The following is a 21,945-nucleotide window of genomic DNA, read 5'->3' on the forward strand; positions in this document are numbered from 1 at the left end:
TGTAATTTTATTCTTTTATTTTGTCATTTTTCATTGCGTGGCCCTAATACTCCGTCGTGATGCTGTTTCTCTCCAACCTCCGACTGTAAAGACTCTTTCGGATCAAACCGAACTTCGTCTTGGCGAGTTGTTTTTGTTTTGTTTTTGTAGTTTAAGAAAATCTTTATTTTTGTTTTGTTTTGGATGACTGGCTGGCTGTGTGCAAGAGTTTAACGATGGCTGTGTTGACGTGTAAGAATATTCCCTTTGTTTCGGGTGCTAACCCTCTGCGCCTCCTGTGGAGGTTCTTAGAAGGCATCTTGTGGGTCCACAGGTTGAGTGGGGTGTCAGTGGGAGTGGGTGGGGTGTCCTGAGCTGCGTCCACTCCCCCTCCCACCCTGACCCGCCCTGTAGACGCCGAGTGGCTTTGTGTTTGATGTACGTGTCGAGTGATGCTACTACTGACGCTCTTTCTTCATTAATGCTTCTTTTTTTTTTTTTTCAGAATCAGTTTCCCAAATTAAAATGTACAGAGGTCCGTTTTTTTCTTCTTTTTTTCCAAAAAGGCATCTTCTGTCATTATTGGGGGTTTTCTTATCACATTATTTATATATGCATATTTGTACCATGTGATCTTTTCGTTTTAATAGCATTCATAGCAGCTAGGTCTTTTTTTTTTTTTTTTTTTTGAATATCTGCACCACTCTGTTTCAGACGACTCATTTCTGCTGTTCAGAAACATTTAACACAAGTCATTTAGATGTTTGTTTCTAAAATGTATTGAAAGGGTATTTTTGTATGTGTTTACCACTTCCTTTAATTGAATCATACATCCATTAAACCCCTTAAAAAAACAAAACCGTCTGCCTTTATTCATTCATTCATTTATTTTCTTTTGACGTGTTACAGCTGTTAAATATGTACTTTATTAAAATATTTATCCTACAGGAAAGTTATATGTTGAACTATCTTCAGAGTCGCCGTGGGAACGAAGGATCTCCAGTAGCAGTCTGTTTCACAGTGATTCTGAAGAGGACTCTGACTGAAGACTGTTGCTTTATGACATGCTAACCGCTCAATAGCCATTAAACAGATGATTCACGGTCATATTGTGTGTATTTTTATTTGAGCTTTTCTGACCCTAATCAGCTGTTCCCAGTTATAAAAATCAGTACCTTGTTGCCATGGTTACCCGTCATCACAAACCGACAGCAGAAAAATGAAAACAAAAATCCTTCCAGCTGCACTGCATCCAAAAACGTCTCAACCTAAAAAATAAATAAAAATATAAGCAAATCAGAGCTATAATCGTTTGAGGGGTTTATGTCATATTGACTTTTTGTCTAATTCAGTTTTAGATTTTAGAATGTGTTTACTAGTTTTATTAGAAACATCAGTTCAAAAGACTGATAGGTTTGTAAACACAAAAAATGAGAAAATCTGTCATTTCAAAATGTTTTATTTTGATAAAGTAGAGTTTATCAGTCAGTTTTCCCAATTAGTTAATGTTTTTATTTATTTCGGTTAACGAAAATGTTTTCTCAGTTTCACTTTTTATTTCATCTTATTTAACTATAGTCACCTTGATCAAAACATTCATTCTGGATCAGTGGAAATGCATATCACTCATTTTATCTGAACTTTGTTTTTTCTACTTTTTGGTTTTTGTGATTGAGGTTTTTCTTTAGTCCAAGCTAACTAGCAAGCATGGTGGTGGTGTCATCATGCTACGGGATTGTTTTACTGTTAGTGGATGAAATAAAGAAATAACTTTAAATACTTAAACATGACCTCAAATCTATCAACAATGATTGTTTTAATTTTACAAGAGGCATTAAAATTGCTTTGGTATTAAACATAAATTTAAAAAAAAAAAACATTCTCAGAATATTTGCTGGTCAAATACTAAATCAAGACAGATTTCAATAAAAGAAGAAAATACCGTATCGGTAATTATAATTTAATTTAATTAAAATTTAATTTTTCTACTTCACTAACGAATTAGCTAACTGGTTGCTCTCGATTTTAATTTGGGATATAAACTTTAAAGGGAGACTAAATACAAATATGTACATTATTTTTTCCACACTGCCCTCTTTACATAATTTATTTTTAAAACCATTTGCATAAAGGTACATATTTAGTCATAATAAATTAGAATATGCGTTCAATGAAGATCATTTGTCTTGAAAATGTACATTTAAACAGGTATTTAATAAACTTTTGAGGCTAGATTTCTGTATTTTTTATTGTTAGCATGATGCAATATTTTAATTTTAAATATGTTTTTAAAATCATATCCACCTGCATGTTGAGCTATACTTAGTACTATACTTATACTTGTTATGCTTCACTTAGTGATACAGTTTCTGAAATGATTTTACTTTTTAATAATATTTTAACGTATTTAAAATTGTGAGTTTTATATACATATACGTACTCTTTTAATACACATTTAGGATCGGGGGTGTTTCAAAGCCTTTCGTCATCGCCGCTGAGTGATGCGGAAATGCTAGCTAGCCAGCTAGTAGCATCCTGCACTATGGCGAGGCCCCGCCTCTCCAGAGCCTTTCGAGGCTTCTGATTGGTCCATTGGGAAAAAACTGTGACGGAGGGGGGGAATTCCCCCCTACTGGACCTCTTGGTGAAAAACATAAACTGGTTGATCTCACTCATTCAGTCCGCGTCTTTCCGACGGAACGCGACCCGGAGAACACGACTCAAAGCGGGGAACTAGTTCGCACCATGGACGGTGAGTAAGCGCCAGTGTTTATTCACTATAATGAGAAGAACTTGAAGAATGGGCGGTTAGGATGTCGAAACATAGCGAAGTAAGCGCAGCTAATTTATAACAAAAACTGAAATACATACTAACTGGAAAAGTTGAATGTGTCTTACCTGAAGTAGTAAATACAGATAATTACTTTCTTTGCAGTATTTCAGCTGCTGCTTTGCTGCAGTGTGTTTATTTTATTTAAGCTAACAAAATCTGCACTCTACTTCGGACCGAATCAAATTTTATTGCTGCTACTTTTTAAATATATGACCCTAAATCTCGCATTTTCCCTCCTCAGTTCTAATGCCCTCCATTCTAGAGGGTGATCCACATCTCAGTAAGTCTATGTTATTTAAATGTGTTGTTGTTTTTTATTCTTTTTATCTTTAAAAGCTGCTATTTTTCTCCCACCAACGAGTGTTAAAAAAGCAATCTATATTTATATGCTGTGTCATTTCACTTCCTCTTTTGTTTTACTGGTAGGGATTACTTTTTTCAGACTCTACTCGTTTTGTGTGATGGCCAGTGCTTTTCTTTCACTGCTTATCTTCACATTTCATGCATTTATGTTCGGTTTGGCGGGTTTACGCTGCAGGATCAGCTGTGTACCTGTAGAACGAGCTGTTTTTTTTCATTCCGTCGTTTTGTTTGAAATGCTAAAACAGTTTCATTATTTGTTGATGTCCTTGTTTGAAAAGCATCTGTTTCCGTTTGGTGGAAAGAGTCGCTCAGCTGTCATCTCAAACTGGATTTTTAGAGTCTTAGTATGGTTGTAACAGTGTAATATGTGAAGAACAAAAAATGCTTCTCAGATCAGTTTTGGTTCCTCTCTCACACGGGTGTCATGTGCAGTCAGTTTTGTTTCAAGCAGAGGAGTCAAAAAAAAAAAAGCCTTTTCTTTTCAACACGGATGAGGTTTGACTTGTTAGTGAGCTCCGGTTTCTTGATTTGCAGCCGCAAAGAAGCCTGTTTGTTCAGTTTAGTTGTGCAAAAATGGTGGTGAGCATATCTAAATCTGTTAAACATTGTCTCAATCCTCTCAAAGTATCTTCAAAGAGTCGTTGTGGATGGTGATGATGCTCCAGTAGCAGTCAGTCCTGCAGTGATTCCGAAGAGGCCTCTGACTGAAGATTGTTGCTGTTTGAAATGCTATCAGCTCAGTATCTTTACAACAGAGACGATATTACACAGTACCATGTCCTGGAGGACGCCATCACTGCTAATCCACCTCACTTGCTTTTGCAGTTTCTTTTTAAGTCTCTGTCAGTTGCTATGGTTAGACTGAGAGAGGTTGGAGTAGGGGATATGATCATTGTCCATCATGATTAATGGAAGAGATGGTTTAATCAGTTGTAGTTGGGGTTTTTGAGAAGAGTTTTATTTTCACAATATCAGTATTTGCAATCACCAAGAACTGCTTGGTGATTGCCAAAAAATCCATTATTTTAAGGAAAGATGTTTCCCTAAAATACAAATACAAATCTTGTATTCTCATATTTGTACCGTTGTCCATCTGTCTACCCATCTAATAATCAGCTATAAAAGTTTGGAAAATTTGTATAAATTAGATCAATTCCAACCTACATCTTCAGAATGAGGTGAAGTCTTAGGGTACATTCATGCCAACTTTATTTAGTTCACTTTAAATCAAACTTTAGTCCATTTGTGTAAAAAGTTTAGTTTGTTTGGGGAATTGGACTTTGGGCCAAACAATCTAACTCTGGTCTGCCTACAAAGCAAGGTTTCAGTTCGGTTTAAGTGGATTCTGGTGCGGTTCAAAACCATATATGAACACCAAGCAAACCAGAGACTGCTCCAAAAGCAGGAAATGGACTGAAGCGCAGGGCATTCTGGGTAAATACAACCAGAACAAATGGTGAAATGGGTCAAAATCCTACAACTGCTAAAATCTGACGCTGCTCCGTTTTGTTTACATTTTGTGAAGAGGGAAGTTGCACTCAGTGTCTTCGTATCGTTTCCTTCTGTAGTTATTGCTGCAGCGCCACCACAGGCGAGAAACGGGTTTTTCAAACTGCTCAGTGTGAAAGCGAACCGCACCAGAAAATGGAACAAGTGTTGCAATTTTTGTCCCCAATCAAACTGAATGTAATTCAGAGCCAGTTCCTCCAACAGGAGAGAAAAAAGTCACTCAGCTTTCTTCCTCTTGCCTCATTTCAGTGGCTGAGCCAACAGTCCAGATCTTTGAGCAACCCAAGCAGAGGGGGATGCGCTTCCGGTACAAATGTGAGGGTCGCTCTGCCGGGAGCATCCCCGGCGAAAAGAGCTCCGACAACAACAGGACTTACCCCAGCCTGCAGGTCAGCCACAAAATCCACTGCTCTGCACCAGAGTTTCTCTAAAAATCCCTCGCAGATCCCAGGAAACTTTCATTTTTTTCTGCAGATCCTGAACTACTGCGGCAAGGGGAAGGTCCGCGTCTACCTGGTGACGAAGAACGAACCATACCGTCCGCATCCGCACGACCTGGTGGGGAAGGACTGCAAAGACGGGTTCTATGAGGCCGAGTTCGGCCCCGACCGCAGAGTGATAGCGTGAGTCCACCTCTGGCTTCAGTCTCCCTCTTCATCAGCACTCAGTCGCAGAAACAATCGCTTTCTCTTTGCCGCCGTGTCAACACATCGCCACATTCCAGATTTGCTCCCTTTCAGCAGCATTTGGTTTGTTAATCGGTTTCAAAACGGCTCGGTGTGCAAACCGAAGACCTCCTAGCTGCATCAAAACAAACCCGTACAGCAGATTTACACGGCAAACTCACATTTCGACACACACACAACGCATATTTATCAAACCCATGTCTGTGATGAAGATGGCAATATGGGAATTCCCCGAGTGACATCATCCTTATTTGCCGTGCTTCAGAGAGAGAAAACAAAGTTTGTGTGCGAGTACTGGAGCGTGTGTGAGAGTGTGAATGAGTCAGGATGTTTTAGTGCATGAAATTTGTATATCCCTCTCAGAGTTCATTTTATAAATAAATTCACAACTTCTGCCTGTCGTATCGTAATGACTCCAAATCCCTGATGAATATCTGAATGTGTGTGGAATATTTCTTGGAAGATGACACACCGAGTCAACCGGACGGGTGAGACGATTTGCGTCATCGCTTTGACTTTTAAACACGACCGTATTGTTGTGTTTTCTTTTTTGTTTTTTGAAAATCTTGCATCACTCAGGTGTGGTCCAATCAGCCTTGTCTATTTTAAATTCAAGATGTTGCAGCAGCTGTTTCTTAATCGTTGTGTTTTTGACAGTTTCCAGAATCTGGGCATCCAGTGCGTGAGGAGAAGGGAAGTAAAGGACGCCATCCTTCAGAGGATCACCAGAGGGATCAACCCCTTCAACGGTGAGTCGTGTTTCTACGCTGAACCTCTCTCTGTTCGCTTTTCTCTGCAGAAACTGACACAACTACACAAACGGAGTAATGCACACATTTTAAACAGTTAGTATTGATCAAAAATTTATTTATTTACAATAATTCCAACACATAATTGAGGGTTAAATACAGCTCTGGGGAAAAAAACATTAAGAGCCCCATTGAAAACCTCCTGGTTATTCCACTAAGTATTGATTTCTGAACACTTCCTGAGTTAAAACATTAGTAACAAGTTCATAAATGAATATGAACTTGTTTGCTTTGCATTGTTTGAGGTGTGAAAGCTCTGCATCTTTTTCATTATTTTGACCATTACTCATTTTCTGCAAATAAACAGTAAATTTTTGTTTAGAATTTCACAGACATGTTGTCAGTAGTTCATAGAATAAAAGAACAATGTTCATTTTACTCAAACATAAACCTGTAAAAAGTAAAATCAGACAAACTGATCATTTTGAAGTGGTTTCTGTTATATATCAGTATTTTCCACTGTCTAATTTTGTAATATATTACTTAACAATGAAACAACCAACATGAAAACTAACACTAATTAAATAGACGTTTCTATTCCTAATAAATGCTCAGAATATTGAAAGTCTTTTATAAAGTGTTTATTAAAAATGTGAGTTTAAATCTTTGTAAGATCCGTAGATGTCTTTAAAAGCAGTTTCTCTGTTTTAAATCGGTTCACCAGGAGAAGAAGAAAAGGAACACCTTACTGTTGTCCGGATCTCTAGAGATCTTTGGATGTTTTCGTAGATTCTCACTCACAAATTGGAAAGAAAAACGATACAAAGTTAAATTGCTGCGCCTCTGCTCTATCTGTGCGCGTTGAGAAAATACAAATCAAAAACCTTTGCAGAAAAGTCAGAATGTAATCAGTTGGGCGAAGCTTGTTTTTTCTGTGTTTTGTTTCCTGTTTGTTATTATTTTGGGAGCATGTCACCAGGCCTGATCACAAATCTTTGAGTCTTTTTTTGGTCAGGCTCCAATAGCAGTCAAAAAAATTAGCTAGAGACTTCATAGAATTAATATAATGTGGGTCAAAGGTCAAATCTGAGGTGTTGCCTGTTTATCCAAACCATAATAGATCTTGTTATGTTGTGCTTCGAGATCCATTTTTGTCCAGAAAGCCTGAAAAAAAAAACCCTTCTGTCAGAACTCACTTCTGAGAATCAAACGTCTCGTAATCCTCCCCTGAAAATAGCTCTATAAAAATCTCATTTGCACTTCTTAGTTTTTCAAGAACTTACAGTAATCAGTTCGTCCTTTGCTCTCCACATGTCTCGCCATTGACGAAACCTGGTGTTGAAGTAAAAGGAGTCGATGCGACTCTAGTTATAATCTTCACTGACCTGTTTTCAGCAGTAAACTTTTGTCACAAAAGAATCTGAAAACAGGATTTGGTTGTTAGCTTGTGGTCGGTCAGTGTGACCTTTTCTCAGGTGACCTGAAATAACTAAGAGATTTTTCTGGTGTAATCGCAGGAATTGTAAAACTACATACTCCATTTGTAGTTGGAAATAATTTGGATTTTCAAGTTTAAAAATTAACTGGAGGCAATCTAAAAGCATAATTCCATTGCTATTGCTATTGCTAGAGTTGCTAACAGTAGTTAGCTTGGTCGTTTCGCTAAAAAAAAAAACAGTTTTTCTAACCATTAGCTCAACAGTTTAGTTTGAGATCGTTTTTCAGATGCGGTTCCAACTTCAGAGCTCCCTCTTCGCTCTTAGAGACCGAATTCATAAAGAACTAACGGCCAAGCTAGCTTAGCTAGCTTGTTGTTCTCTGCGTGACGTTTGTGACGTGATGCATTCTGAAATCTATCACATCTTAAGTGTTACAAGGGTGACTATTAAGTTTTCTTTGCACACTGCTTTGATTGTAAGCTCATGGACTATGATATAACCCATCTTTCATGGGTCAGAAACAAAAGGCTAACTGCTTTAGCTGTTAGCTATTTAACTTTTAGCAACAAATCAAACATTTAGAAAAATGTACTTTCTACAACACAAAATAGAGAAACTGTTTTACAAAGTACTAAAAGAGCTTGAATGATACAAACTATAAATGTTTAATTAGTCTTAACACTAAAATCAAGATTCATGCTAAGCTATGCTATCCAAAACCTTCTAATTTTCTTCATCTTTTTTACATTAGAAAAAGAAAATAAATATTATATCACTTCTACCTATTAAGTCCTATTTTTAAGCATTCAAAACATGACTTTAGCCAAAACTGTTAGTGGTTTATCTGCTGTTGTTGGACTGGTGGCTAATGTTGGCTAACAGATGTAGCCATGGTTGAAAAGGTTGTAAAAGTTTTACATGCTAGAACATATTAAAACCGATCTCTTTTTTTATTAACAGACTCAGAATATTCAAATGTAACCAAAACGCTTACAAAAACAAGGAAAAAATTAGAATATTTATGTAATAAAAAAAGCTTTGTGTGGGAAGCTACTTTTGCATTTCCAAATAATATGAGGGAAGTTAGCAGCCAGCTGCTGCTGAACAATTTAAGATTTGCAAACCTGAACTGACTGAAGTGATTATTAAAACAAGAGTAGACCAAAAGGTTATTGTTGATAAAAGTAGTTTTACAAGGTTTGGATCATTCTCCAATCTGCTTACATCAGTGCCACAAAGCTGTTTTACACTGCAAAAACACAAAATCCTGCCAAGCATTTTATGTAGTTTCTAGTGCAAATATCTTAGTGTACATAAATAAGACAAAACCAACTCACAAATAGCTTTTCAGAAAGAAATAGGAGTTTGTTTTAGTCAAGAAATCCTTGAGTTGATATTAATAAAAGATACTAGATCCACTTGCAGATTTTTTTCACCTATAATAAGACATTTTTCCATGTAATAAGTGAACAAAAATAGTATTTTTTCATCAGTATTGAGGGCTTATTGACTTAAAGCAAACTCCTATAAATTGTTGAAAAGTTACATGTAAGTTTTGTCTTATTTCAAGTGTACTAAGATATTTGCACTAGAAACAAGACAACAAACACAGTGTTTTTGCAGTGGTTTAATGGTTTAAGCTAGTTTAAAGTAATGTTTCCTCCCCGTTGTAGAATCCACAGCCTTTTATCTACTAAATTAAAAGTGAATCTTTGAGGTCTTCTGGTTGTTGCTTCTGGTTTTCCTGCTTTTGCTACCGAGTAAGGTGTTCAAAACAATTCACAAGAAATGTTTTCAAACTTTGGTTGACCCAGTTCTCAGGCAACTGAGCAGATTTTCCTGCCATCGAGTCGAAAATCCGCCGCCTTGCCGCCGCCGTGCTATCTACACTGTAGCCATTTCCTTTATGTGCTTCTTTCATTCTGCGGTCCTCCCGAGCAGACACGCAGCAGTTCTCGTGTACAAACAGGCGTTGAGCTACTTCCCCATTCTTGGTCACAGTTGCTCAATTCAGATCAGTGCAGGAGGCCACGTGAGAGCTGGGAATGCAGGATTCATTAAAAGAGGGAGGGCTGAAGCGAGGGGCTTCCCCAGCTCTCGGAGATGATGATAAATGTCGGGTAGGGAGCTTTACAGGTCTGTAAAACACGACTGGTAAATAGGAGGTTTGTGTTCAGCTTTAATTTAGACATATACGCTTTAAACCTTTTGGTTTTTGTCATCAGAGTTGGGTAGTAACGCGTTACATTTACTCAATTGCATTTACTTTTTTAGCTTGTTTTGAAACAATGCACTTTTACTTTGCTGTACTTTTTACTTTTACTTGAGTAATTTTGTTATGAAGTATTTTTACTCTTACTTGAGTAAAAATTCAGGATTTTTCTACCCTCTGAATGAAAAACAAACATATTTTAACCAAAAATTCACCAATTAAAGACACACACCTGCAGTTTTTGTTAAAGTTTCGTACGTTTTTTTATTAAAAGAAACTGATTTGGAAAATTTTTCTTTTGCCTCATTTTGTTATTTCTTGTCACTTTTATAAATTATTGTCATTTTGGTCCTTAAAATACAAAAATTTCCACTTAACTTTATATTTTGATCCGTCTGATTTTGTAATTTTTTAAATATGAAATGATTAGTAATTGATCATACTTGAGTAGACATTTTCCAACATACTCTTTACGTTTCTTTGAGTAAAAACATGTTGAAGTATCACTACTCTTACTTGAGTACAAATTCTGGGACCTCTTCCCAGCTCTATATGTGTAATACTTCTATATCTAGTTCCAACTAAAGTACACATTTAATAAGTGCTTTTGTTTTGCTCTCTGGCTCTGATTCATTGTGTCTGCATATGTAATAATCCTCATAACTCATACCTAGTCTGACGACTTTCACAGCTCCTGAACGTATGAAACTGTGACACATGTTGCTCCTGTAATATAAATAAAACCTTCACTCCTATTAGCATTTAGCCTGTAGCTGACTGTAACTTCCTCTAGCAGGTTATTATTTCCATGATCTAATAATCCAACTGTTTACTCGTGGAAACCGCTGTAGTTTATCTTTTTTCATACAATGCAACAGTAGCATTGGTAGAAAATCAGCCCTCAGCATAATTCTTCCACCACTATGGTTAGATTTGAAAACCTTGCATTGACTCCTCCAAGCAATTCTTGCCATTGTGGCTAAAAGATCAGAATAATATGCATTAAAGTTTGTAAAATAGGGTTTAATTTTTTTGTTATGTTGTAAATTTACCAAAATAAAGCTAATCTGAACCTAAATCTGAATCTAAGATGCTGCTGTTGTCAGGAAATGGCTCCAAAAGAATTTCACAACTTATGCAAATACCTTCTTAGATCTTTGACCACCACTGTTTTAAATTATTTCCGTGAATTAATGTTTATTTTGGAGCCAATACTTCAAAACCGCCCCATAGCATAATCCTGCCTCCACCATGTTGTTGGGATCAACAATTTATAATTTCTTGATTTTTAAAAGCTCATTGTAACTCTACGTTGTATAAAATCTTTCCTGGTGTTGATTGGGTCTTGATTTTCTTCAAAACTTGAAGCTTGTACTCGACACATGCGTAGCTGCAGCAGAGCGTGACGGGCAGCTGGAAGTCAAAGACCTGCTACTTAAATCAGTTCACTTCTGCTTTGAAACTCAGCTGCTTCCTGTGTCAAGGGAAGATATGACGGTACTCCTCCCTTATGCCCAACACGTTTGTTTTACCATCTTTATGCTCGTACACAAACCTGCTGACCCCTTCAGCCGCTGCTTATCCATGGGGTTTTGCTTTATTACTCTTCTGTACGTTAAATCTAAACTTTCATAGCTCTCACATAGGAAAATGTATTCATTTAGTTCTTATTTTCATCCGTAAATTGTCTTTTTGTGATGGGTTCTCCTGCAGTGTGACGAGTGTTCATATTTCAAAACACTCAAAAGATTTAAAAATTCTCAAAGATGGCGTTCTTTTTCCACCATCTTTGTTTATATATCTGGCTCCACTTTAGAGTGGTGCCCTCTGCTGGATGGAGGCCAAACTGCAATACTTAAAAAAAGGTCTAACCAAACATTATCAGTCGATCAATTGGGAACTAATTTTAATTTAATAAATGATTAATCACTAAATAATTGTGTGAATCCCTAGTTGTATTTTAAAAACTTGGATCTCCACCTGCTCAGCAGATGACACATGACTTACAATGACACCTGTGTTGCTGTGACGCAGGAATTTGTTTCTGTATTGCTTTTTGAGCGTCTCTTCAGTTCATTGTGGTTGTGTGGCGGCACACCTGCCAATACTCACTCCTGTAGCACAAGACAGGAATGAGCCTTGAAGGAAAGTTCTTAGTTATTGAAACTAATGCATGTGGTTACAACCACGAAATGTTTAAATTATTGAAAAAGCAAACATCAAATAGGGTCGATGAAGGGTGGTCTGCTGCTGTAGTCTGATGTTTTACCGAAGATGTTTATAGGTTTACGTACGCTAATCATGCTTTTCATATAAATTTTGAGATTTTAGTGATTTTATTTGAGTTATTTTCTTTAGGGTGGAATAGCAGTACAACAACAAGACCCGAGTGCAAAAGTTATTGTAAACGAGGTCAGAATTACCCTAATAACACTGCCAACTGTCAAGCATGGTGAGGGCAGCATCATGATGTGGGGCTGTTTCGTGCTCTTAATTTTTGGATTAATCAGATAATCCAAAAATAATCACTAGATCAACCCTACTCTGTACTGATGTTAAGTCAAGCAGAAAGGTCTGAGCTTTTCACATGTTGATCTTAAAAGTATTCTAATAGCTACAAATTCATCCTTTGCTACAAATAATCAAACATTTACTAAAGGAATGCTATGTTACTGAATTTCAGGCAATAAAATGTTATTGTGTAAAGAGGAATGGAAATATTGGTTTGTTTAATGTATTTTTATGCAATAACTGAAAGGCAAATCATCAAAATTCACCAGTTTATTTATTCAATTAGTCGAATTAGATGAATAATCAATAGAATAAACGATTACTAAAATAATAATTAGCTGCAACCCTGTGTGAAATAATGAACATAGGGTTCTAAATTTTTTTAACATCCTGATTGTTTGAAATCTGTCTGTGCCAGGAATCTAACCTACTGAAATTAAATATACAATCAGAATTAGTCCATGGTGCATTTTGCTAAGGGAACCATGAAACAGACCCACAGCATGATCCTGCCACCATTATTCTTGACAGTTAATGCCATGTTCTTAAGGTAACTTTGACTCCGTATGGTAACAGAACAGTTAATCTAACTCCCACAGCGCTGTTTTTGCATATTAAGGCAATAAAAACAGAAAATGAAATTATATACAGGTTGTTTGATAAACCTAGAAGCTACTTTGTGCCTGACGCTCATAAAACCGCCAGAAATGTGCGCAGCATCGACTCTGCAGCTACGAGTACAAGGTGCGTTATCGTGGCTGAAAAATGTTCCACGGTGGCATTTGGGTAACGACGAGGAGGCCGAACAGAAACCACGCTAAGGGAATCTCTGTGTTTTGCTGTCAGATATGGTAGAGGAAGCTACCCTACTTTGACTTAATGACGTCTGCCTGACATGTTTCTGAATTCATCTATCCTGTGCAGACATCAGGAGGATGGTGCAACATTGCAACACTGCCTGGAGTTATCATGTGAAACTAAGACATGGATACTGGTGGACAGTGTTTCCCCTTTTTTATTACTCTCAATTATTAATTATCCCCACAATACTTTCCTCTATATATTTGTACTGTGACTATGTTCACACAGCAGGAAAATGCAACCCAGATTTTTCACTGCAAATTCCAATCTTTACACCAATAAAAATCCGACCTGTGCCACTCCCATATGTGGTACTCATTTGGATACATATCTGATAGTTTTCAAAGCCTCTATAGTCTAAACAATGGTGCATTTTATCCGCCTTTTACGTCGTTGATGTGACGTCTTCTGCGCCAGAAAAGGCCAGATTCGGTAAATTGGGACATAAATAATGGCTGAAAGTTATGATTATGAATTTATGAAAGAGATCTGAAGCGCATCACGTCACCACCCCTCCGAATAGTTCCGATTGTGGATCCAAATTTACTCATCTACAAAAATGTCTGTCAATTCTCCACCGTTGTAATTAGTTATGCTTTCTTTTTATTACTTCCCTTCGTCTTGCTGTGATTTAGTGTCCATTCTGTCAGCTCCATTGCTGATTAAACTTTAAAAATCGATCCATAAGCGGTCCGTTGTCACTTCCGTAAACAGTGCGCTGCGGCGTTACGTCAGCGTTCTTCTTCTGCGCATGTTGCCTACGTAAACCGTTCGTTGACACACTATCCTCATTACGGTCGGGTTTTATTAGTTGTATGAAACGACCTCGCAAAAATAAAATAAAAATAAATAATTTTAGCAACAAAAAAGGGGGGAGAATTTGAGCATTATAAGACCTGTTGTGTGAACATTTGGTGATACAGCTATTGCACATATCCTAGTAACGGTTACTTCAGCGCCAGAGACACAGAAACACAATGTTGCAAATCCTAAAAGGTGGAGAAATTATGAGTCACGCAGTGGAGACACTTTGTGGTGAGACCTGGCACCTGCCTACACTTCTTTTTCGCTCTCACACTCGTCTCCCACAGTCACGCTAACCACTTGTGCCCCACAGCAAACTATCACCCGCCCCTATCCGCGTTGCCCCCCGATCCTCCCCCGGCAACATCTTCTCCGTACAACCTAGCTGCAAATTTAATGCAACCCAGGACGCCGGCTAATCGCGGCCCCGCTTTCTTTTCCACTACACACACTCACACACACGCCAACACTCCCCACTGCAGCCACCTACGACCCACTTTCGTGCACCTGTCCAGCGGCTTCCTCGATCAGCGCACTACACCAACACTTTTGCGAGTAGCGATCAGCCCAGCTTGTTCCGTCTGTAGTTCCATCTCCGTTTAATTTCTCCCTCCTTCAGTTTCTCCACTGTGTGTTTGTGTTTGTCTGCCACCTACAAGCACACGAACCTGATGACCCGACATAAATCTGAGTAAGAGCAGAGCTGCTGCTGCACACTGCGGTGCACCTGTAAGTTAACGTTATAGGCATCCAGAAAATAAACGTGTGCAAATATGCGTGTGCAGCTTTGCATTTGGAAAACCTTCCCTATCAGTAAAACTGATCGCTATTCTTTTACGTATTTAGCAGATAAATTCCTGTTTTTGACTACTGGAAGAAAACTGTTGCTTTTGAGGAGCATAATAATCTGAATTCAAAAGGGAATGTATTAAAGCTTGTAGTCAAGTTTTTTTTAATCGTCAAACTAAAACAGATGCGTTTGCTCTAAAAGAACACCTGTAAGATTTTTTCAAAATGGCCAATTTATCTGGGATTACAACCCAAACTGCTTTATTTGCTCAAATGCCACCTATATCCAACTTTTTCACAACAGTTTTCAAAGCGTACTGTCATGTTTTAAACACAAAATGGTTCCAAGTATTTTTGGTCCAGTTCCTAGTGCAAATATCTAAGTACATTTGAAATAAGACTAAACTAATTTACAGGTAAAGTTTCAGCATAATCTAGGAGCTTGTTTCAAGTCAATAATTTCTTAATGTTGACTAAAGAGTGCTAGTAACAAGTGAAATAATCTCCCAGTGGAATAAGACATTTTAACTTACAACATGGGAATACTGGACGTTTGCTCAAACTGGGTCAAATACAGCAGCAAATCTGCGACAAAATCCCTAAAAAAATAAAAGAATCATTGAGTTACAACTCAAATATCTTACATCTATTTTAAGTAGTTGCTGCCAAACAGGGTTCCGTGAGCTTTTGGGTTTTGGGTTGGTCTGAAGGTTTGGGATAGCCTGAGAGTCTGTTAACCAAACAGCTTTAATCAAAAGGTTAAATCTTCACGTCAACCTCAAAAAGTATTGATGTTCGATTGTAACCGAGGACGCCTGATTGCCAGGAGAGACATTTTCTCAGTTCTTCTTTTTCTCTCTGCAAACAGATCAACGTTGAGGTGAGCAAAACACAACAGGCCTGAGAAAGACGGAGCTCAGCCTTTGTGCTAAAAATGTCCAGAGTGTCATTGAAGTGTTTAACTGTTAGATAGCTGCAGGAATCTTCAAAAACCTTGCAGCCAAAATGCACAAAAAAGGCGCTATGAAAGTCTTAGAAGACGTGTCCCACCACTTTCACACACGTCAACAGCCACCGTGGTCACTCGTGCAGGGAGCCTCATCTTTTGCTCACCGTCTCACGCAGACTCTTCTTTTCCACTCTGAGGTGACGTCGCGCGGCGTCACCGTGGTGACAGGTTGTAGGCGGGGATGGCCTCGCTGTGAGCGCAGGAGATAGAAATTGAGAGGTGGAGGAAGAGAAAGTAGGCAGATGTGAAAGCCTGATGTCGGTGTCGCTGCGTGGGCGTCTCTCAGTGAGAGCTCTCCCTTCAAGGTGTGTGTGTGTGTGTGTGTGTTGACGGTGAAGGCGGGATGTGTGACGCTCGCATGTAGATGTGTGTGTCTGAGTGCAGACGATGTACGGCGAGCAAACTCCGATGTATGGCCTCAGCGTGAGATTACCGCTCTGACATCGTGCAGGATTATTATTATTATTGTTGTTGTTGTTGTTGTTGTTGTTGTTATTATTATTATTACAAGTGATAGACTTAGTTATAAAGATAATTAGTCCTTAGAATAATCAGTTTTCCTTGAACTTTAATGTTTCTTTCTCAGAACCTTTTTGAATTTTCAAGTTATTTTCCTGTATTTAATCATAACCTACAGATTATATTCCCAGAACATATTCTACAGGTTACTAATCGGATTAATCAGAATTAATCGATTATTTAAATAACCGTCAACTAATTTAGTAATGAATTAATCATTAACTGGAGCTTGCACATTCAGAAAAAGAGCAGTAATTAAGCCAGAACTGTACAAACAATATATACATTTTGCATTTAAGATAAAAAATAAACATTGTCTTTAAATATGTTCTACTCAAAACCACTTACTTGTTTCAAATTCTGTAAAAAGAAACTTCTATTAAACACCATCAACTATCCAGTTATTAATTGCGTAATGTAAAAAATAGTTTAGATTTAAATAAATCAAGCAGAAAGGGCTGAACTTTTCACATGTTGATGTTAGAAGCAGATGCATTTTTTGCTGAAAATGATCACAAAAGAAATGCTATGCTATTGCGTTTTAGGCAATAAAAGGAATTTCGTTATTTGTTTATTTGCATATTTTAATGTTCTTCTAATATTTAAAGAATTTGCAGAATGTACCAATTTTTAAAGATTAATCATCAAAACATACTTATTAAAATAACAAATTTCTAAAATCATTGTTTGCTGCTACTTTACCAGAAACTCAAGTTTTACTTTCCAAAACCTACAGATCCATTTTCAGGAAGTTACTTGCTGCTTTCCCGTCCAAACCCAGAACTTAAAATTTACTTTCATTGAAACTTAAAGGTTCAAATGCAGAGAATGTTTGGTGCAGATGATTAAATACTGTCGGTTTATATGTTTGTGTTGGTCTGTGTCGCCTCAGTGCCCAAAGAGCAGCTGATGCAGACGGAGGAGTACGACCTGAACGTCGTCCGCCTGTGCATCCAAGTTTTCCTGCAGGACGAAACCGGCCACTACACCCGAAGACTCAACCCCATTGTCACCAACCCAATCTATGACAACCGTGAGTGCGCTGAACTCGAACTCCATCAAACACACCAAAAATCATGCTAGCTGGTCAGAAGCTATCAAAAACAGCGCTGAGTGGCCATGAAGTTGGTTTTAGGGAAATGCAAAATGGTGTACATGTCAGGTTTAACGTTAAAGCAATATATTATGTAAATTCATACACTTCACCCAATGTCTAAATTTACAACGCACAAACACTGAGACTGGGAAGAAGCTGCACATAAAGTGTGTCAAAACCTCTGTGCATGTGTCCAGTCTATTTTTTCTCAACATGGTTTCACATACAGAAAGAGGAAGTTCTTTATACACACCAGCTCTCAAACAACACCGTTACCATGGAGCACTTCCTCTTCCCCAAGCACACATGTGACTTTACTTGCTTAGATCTCAGCTGTCAACCATCAGCGCTTTTACCTCAAAGCCGAGGTGCAAATTACAGCAGCTTCAATAAAGTTGACAAGAAAAATCAACTAATAAATAGTTGCTAGAGCGTTGTGTATGGACATGGTATATTTTCTTGTTTCTGTGTGATTAGGGGCCCCAAACACAGCTGAGCTGCGGATTTGTCGGGTCAACAGGAACAGTGGAAGTGTTAAAGGAGGTGACGAGATCTTCCTCCTGTGTGACAAAGTACAAAAAGGTACAAACCGCCACAGTCTTAAAACAGTTTATCTTAACCATTGGTTGCATTTCTAATGTTTCTGCTCTGTTTGCATCTTTTTCTCCACATCCGACTTTCAAATCCACTGATTCATTTTGCTCTTCATTGCCATTTGTGCCCATCTCTTTGCATTTGATTCTGGTTTTCAGTAGCAATACATAACAGCCTGAACTTCCTAGACCGATAGGTTGCTTTCTAGAAACTCGCAGGTTATATTATATTACACATGTTACACTATGGGAACTTTCTAGTTATTTTCCTGAATGTACATGTTACTTTCTGGTAACTTAATAGTTATTTTCAGGAACTCATTGTCAGGGAGCTTACTAGTTCTTTAACTAAACTTACATGTTACTTTCTGGGAACATGCCAGTTTTTTTCAGTAGCTTACATGTTCTGTTGAACTTACATGTTTCTGAGAACTTACTCGTTCTTTAATTGAACTTACATGTTTCTGGTTCTAATTTGCATATTACTTTCTGGAAACTTGAGAACTCAACAGTTTTTTTCTGGAAATTTTAAATGAATTTGATCTTATATGTTCTTAAAAACTTACTAGTTCTTTCCCTGAACTGATTTTTCAGAACTTAGCTTGAACCTTACAAGTTTTAATAACTTGTTACTTTTTCAAATGTACCTTCAGTTTGCATGTTCTTCCTTCCAGAACTTCCTTCCAGTAAGTTCTGGAATTATTTAGATATTTAAATATTTAGGTATATTTAACTTATCTAAATATACAGGCTACTTTCTCGTAACTCACAGAACGTACCATGAATCCAATGGTTATGTTTACAGAACTAGCGTGTTGCTTTCAATAAAGTATCTGAATGAATGCAAAATTAGAGGCTACATTAAAAATGCACAGGTTATGTTTCAGAAACTTAATTGTTACTTTCCTGAACTTACCCAGAACCTTTCTGGATCTTACTCAGAATTTTCAGATTGGCTTCAGGGAACTTACTTACTAACTAGCTTCAAAAACTTACCTAGAAATTAGATGTTGCTTTTGCAGAATTTCTTCATTACTTTTGGGAAAGTTTCAGAAAGTAACCCTTAGATTTTGTGAAAGAACAGACTGGATTATGTATTGCTACTATCATCCTGTCATCCCATCATCTCTTTTCCCAACAGATGACATCGAGGTGAGATTTTTCTCCTCCAACGGATGGGAGGCCAGAGGTTCTTTTTCCCAAGCCGACGTTCATCGTCAAGTGGCGATCGTGTTCAAGACGCCGCCGTACTTCCACACCAACATAACCGAGTCGGTCACCGTGCACATGCAGCTGCGCCGGCCCTCCGACCAGGAAGTCAGCGAACCAATGGATTTCAGATATCTGCCCGAAAACAAAGGTGATAAGAAACTCTCGCCACGTTGTTTCTGTTAAACAAGACTCCATTATTCATGAAAACTTCTGTTTCCTCTTTAGACCCCTACGGCTACAATGAGAAAAAACGCAAAATAGAGGATTTGTTTAAGAGATCGGGACTCACAGGTATGAACTGTGATTCTGTGTATTCTGCTGCAGTGATTTCACTCCAGTTAAATTCATTAATAATCATGTTTCTCACTTTCTCTGCCATCTTTAGGTAGTTCGTTGGCTGGTTTTCAAATGCCCAGGCCAAAGGCTGTTCCTCACAGCCAAATGGCTCACACGAGGAAAGGTGACTAGTTTTATATTCAGTGTTCATACAGAGGCTTGAATTTCATTTAGGTGGTTTCTAGGTTTGGAAAGTGTTTCATTTCTGTATAGAGTACCAGAAAGTGACTGATTCAAACTCACTGTTTTTGCAGTAAACTACAATCTAACATTTCATTAAAAGCTTAAATTTGGAAAACATCACAGTTGAAACCAGATATTTTCATACACATAATAAAAAGAGATAACTTTTTTTTCTCATTATACAGAAATTATTAGAAATCTTAGCCAGAATTTTTTTAATTTATTTATTTGTGTTTAAGTGTTTAATTTGAGGAGGAAGGTCATTTACTTTAACATGATTTGCTTGGATTGTTTCATTGTAATGGATATTTATCATTCTTAATGACTCAATCACTTATTTTATTTTTTATGTTGAACTACATCGGAGTATTTGGGCCACATTAAGTAAACAAAAAAATAAAATTAAAAGAATAAAGTCATAGTATTAGTAAATAGTATTTTATTCATAAGCAGTAAATAGTATTACTATTTATTACTAATTCATAATATTAGGACTTTATTCTGTTACATATTTATTCTCGTTATTTTATTTTACTCTTAGTGTGACTTTAGTTCTCCATCATATTAAACAAAGTTACTAAAATTGCAAGATTCTTTTGTTAAATTAGTGTTTTGTTCTCAGACCGGAGAGGAATTTCAAAGCATGAAATTTTGCTTTATTTAGTTTACCTTGTCCCTGCTGTTGAGTGTGCAATACTACCACAAAAAAATATTAAAATTAAATTATATCATATAACAGTGAATTAAAACTCTTTTTTAGTTTATTTGTATTGTTTTCACTCCAAAGTTACCTTGAAAATGCTTGAAAAATGTTACTGTGATAAAAGTCTCTTATTTAGGCAAATAAAAGACGAACATCCACTAAAATCTGTTTTTTCTTTTTGCCCAGACCACAGTGGCATGTACCTGAGGCAGACTGCGGCGTCCATGGCCCAGCAGACTCCAGTATTTAACCCGACCTACCAACCGCCAGCCCAGGCCACCGGCGCCATGATGACATCACAGGCTCATAACGTACAGCTCAGTAATCAGTGGGTCAATCCGGCCTCCCCCATGATGGAAACGGTCACTATTAACCCATCGGTATCCATTGGCAACCACCCAAACAGCAGCAGGCCACACCATCCGAGTCGTGGAACTGGTTACCAGCACAAACTGGACCCGGGCAGCTGTGAGAACAATGTCCTCCCTCAGCTCTCCATGAGGGATCTGCAGTGTTTGGACACGGTCGTTCCGGGGAATATGATGAACCCGTCCGAATCCCAGCTGCTGTTCCAGCAGCAGCATCAAAGAGACGATCTGAACTCTGATTCCCAGAACCAAATGGCCAACCAGAGTCAAGGTCTCCAGAACATATGGCAAGGCTTCGGTACCGTCCCACACGCCCACAACAACACCAGCAACTATAACGGATCAGTACCGGCAGACGGGTCCCAAGGCCTGGGCTCTTTCCCCTTCCTAGAGGGAATGGCGAGTGAGGATTTCCTGAAGGGTCTTGTTGGAGGGCCCGTCTTCCAGTGTAAGCAGGAGCCTCAGGTTTCTGTCGGACAAGATGGCGGCAGCCCTCTGATGCAATCCCAAAGAGAGAGCCAGGAAAATACGTACACCAACCTGCTGCCTCGCCCCTTGAGCAACTGTGCCAACGTGGATCCGAGGCGGCACGACGTCGGCGGCGTCACCCAGCCGCTCGCGAATCTCCCTTTTGGGATGGTGCCGGAGGTCCGCTTCGCAAATCTGTCCGACTGGGCCAAATCTTCTCCGCAGGGTAAATAAGTAAAGAGAAACGGTTGGTTTTTATCAGGAGAATCTGTTTAGCTTTGCAAAGCCAGTTTGCACTGGCCCCATGAGGCTCGCCTGGCGTCGGTCTGGGTTGGTACTCAACCGGCTTCGGCAGTCAGTTGGATCCAGAACCAGATATTGTTTGAAAACGGTACAATTTATCGTTTTAGAAGAGCTTTCCCACCAAAAAAAGGTATTCTTTCCTAAGTGAATCAAGTAAGACATCTTGATTCCTGATTTAACTTTTGATAATTTGTGACGCTGGAGGAGATGCAGAAAGTGTCCATGTAGCTTGCCGTAGGTGACTGGAACTGAAACTGGTCAGTTTAAGTTGACTAACGTGGATTTAGCTGGCTTCTGTAGGGACAAACCATTCTTTAGACTGGTGCTGGTGAGTTGATAAAACAGCTGGATAACGTCTTCCAGGACAAAGTTAAAATATTTGAAGAAGTGAATGTACTGTGTTTCTTTTTGTTCATTATG

At 38.2% G+C, this 21,945-nt stretch overlaps 1 protein-coding gene across 1 annotated transcript; it reads left to right on the forward strand.

The window, feature by feature from the left end:
• The first annotated feature begins 2,621 nt into the window (after positions 1–2,621).
• On the forward strand, positions 2,622–21,457 carry rel (REL proto-oncogene, NF-kB subunit). The gene is made up of 11 exons (XM_005795240.2): positions 2,622–2,731; positions 3,054–3,092; positions 4,934–5,073; positions 5,159–5,307; positions 6,028–6,119; positions 17,156–17,296; positions 17,837–17,941; positions 19,094–19,312; positions 19,390–19,455; positions 19,550–19,624; positions 20,573–21,457. The coding sequence occupies exons 1-11, from the start codon at positions 2,725–2,727 to the stop codon at positions 21,454–21,456; spliced, it is 1,917 nt and encodes a 638-aa protein (XP_005795297.1). The 5' UTR covers positions 2,622–2,724; the 3' UTR covers position 21,457.
• The last annotated feature ends 488 nt before the right edge of the window (positions 21,458–21,945 follow it).

This window comes from Xiphophorus maculatus, chromosome 22, assembly GCF_002775205.1.
Source record: "Xiphophorus maculatus strain JP 163 A chromosome 22, X_maculatus-5.0-male, whole genome shotgun sequence".
Taxonomy (NCBI): domain Eukaryota; kingdom Metazoa; phylum Chordata; class Actinopteri; order Cyprinodontiformes; family Poeciliidae; genus Xiphophorus; species Xiphophorus maculatus.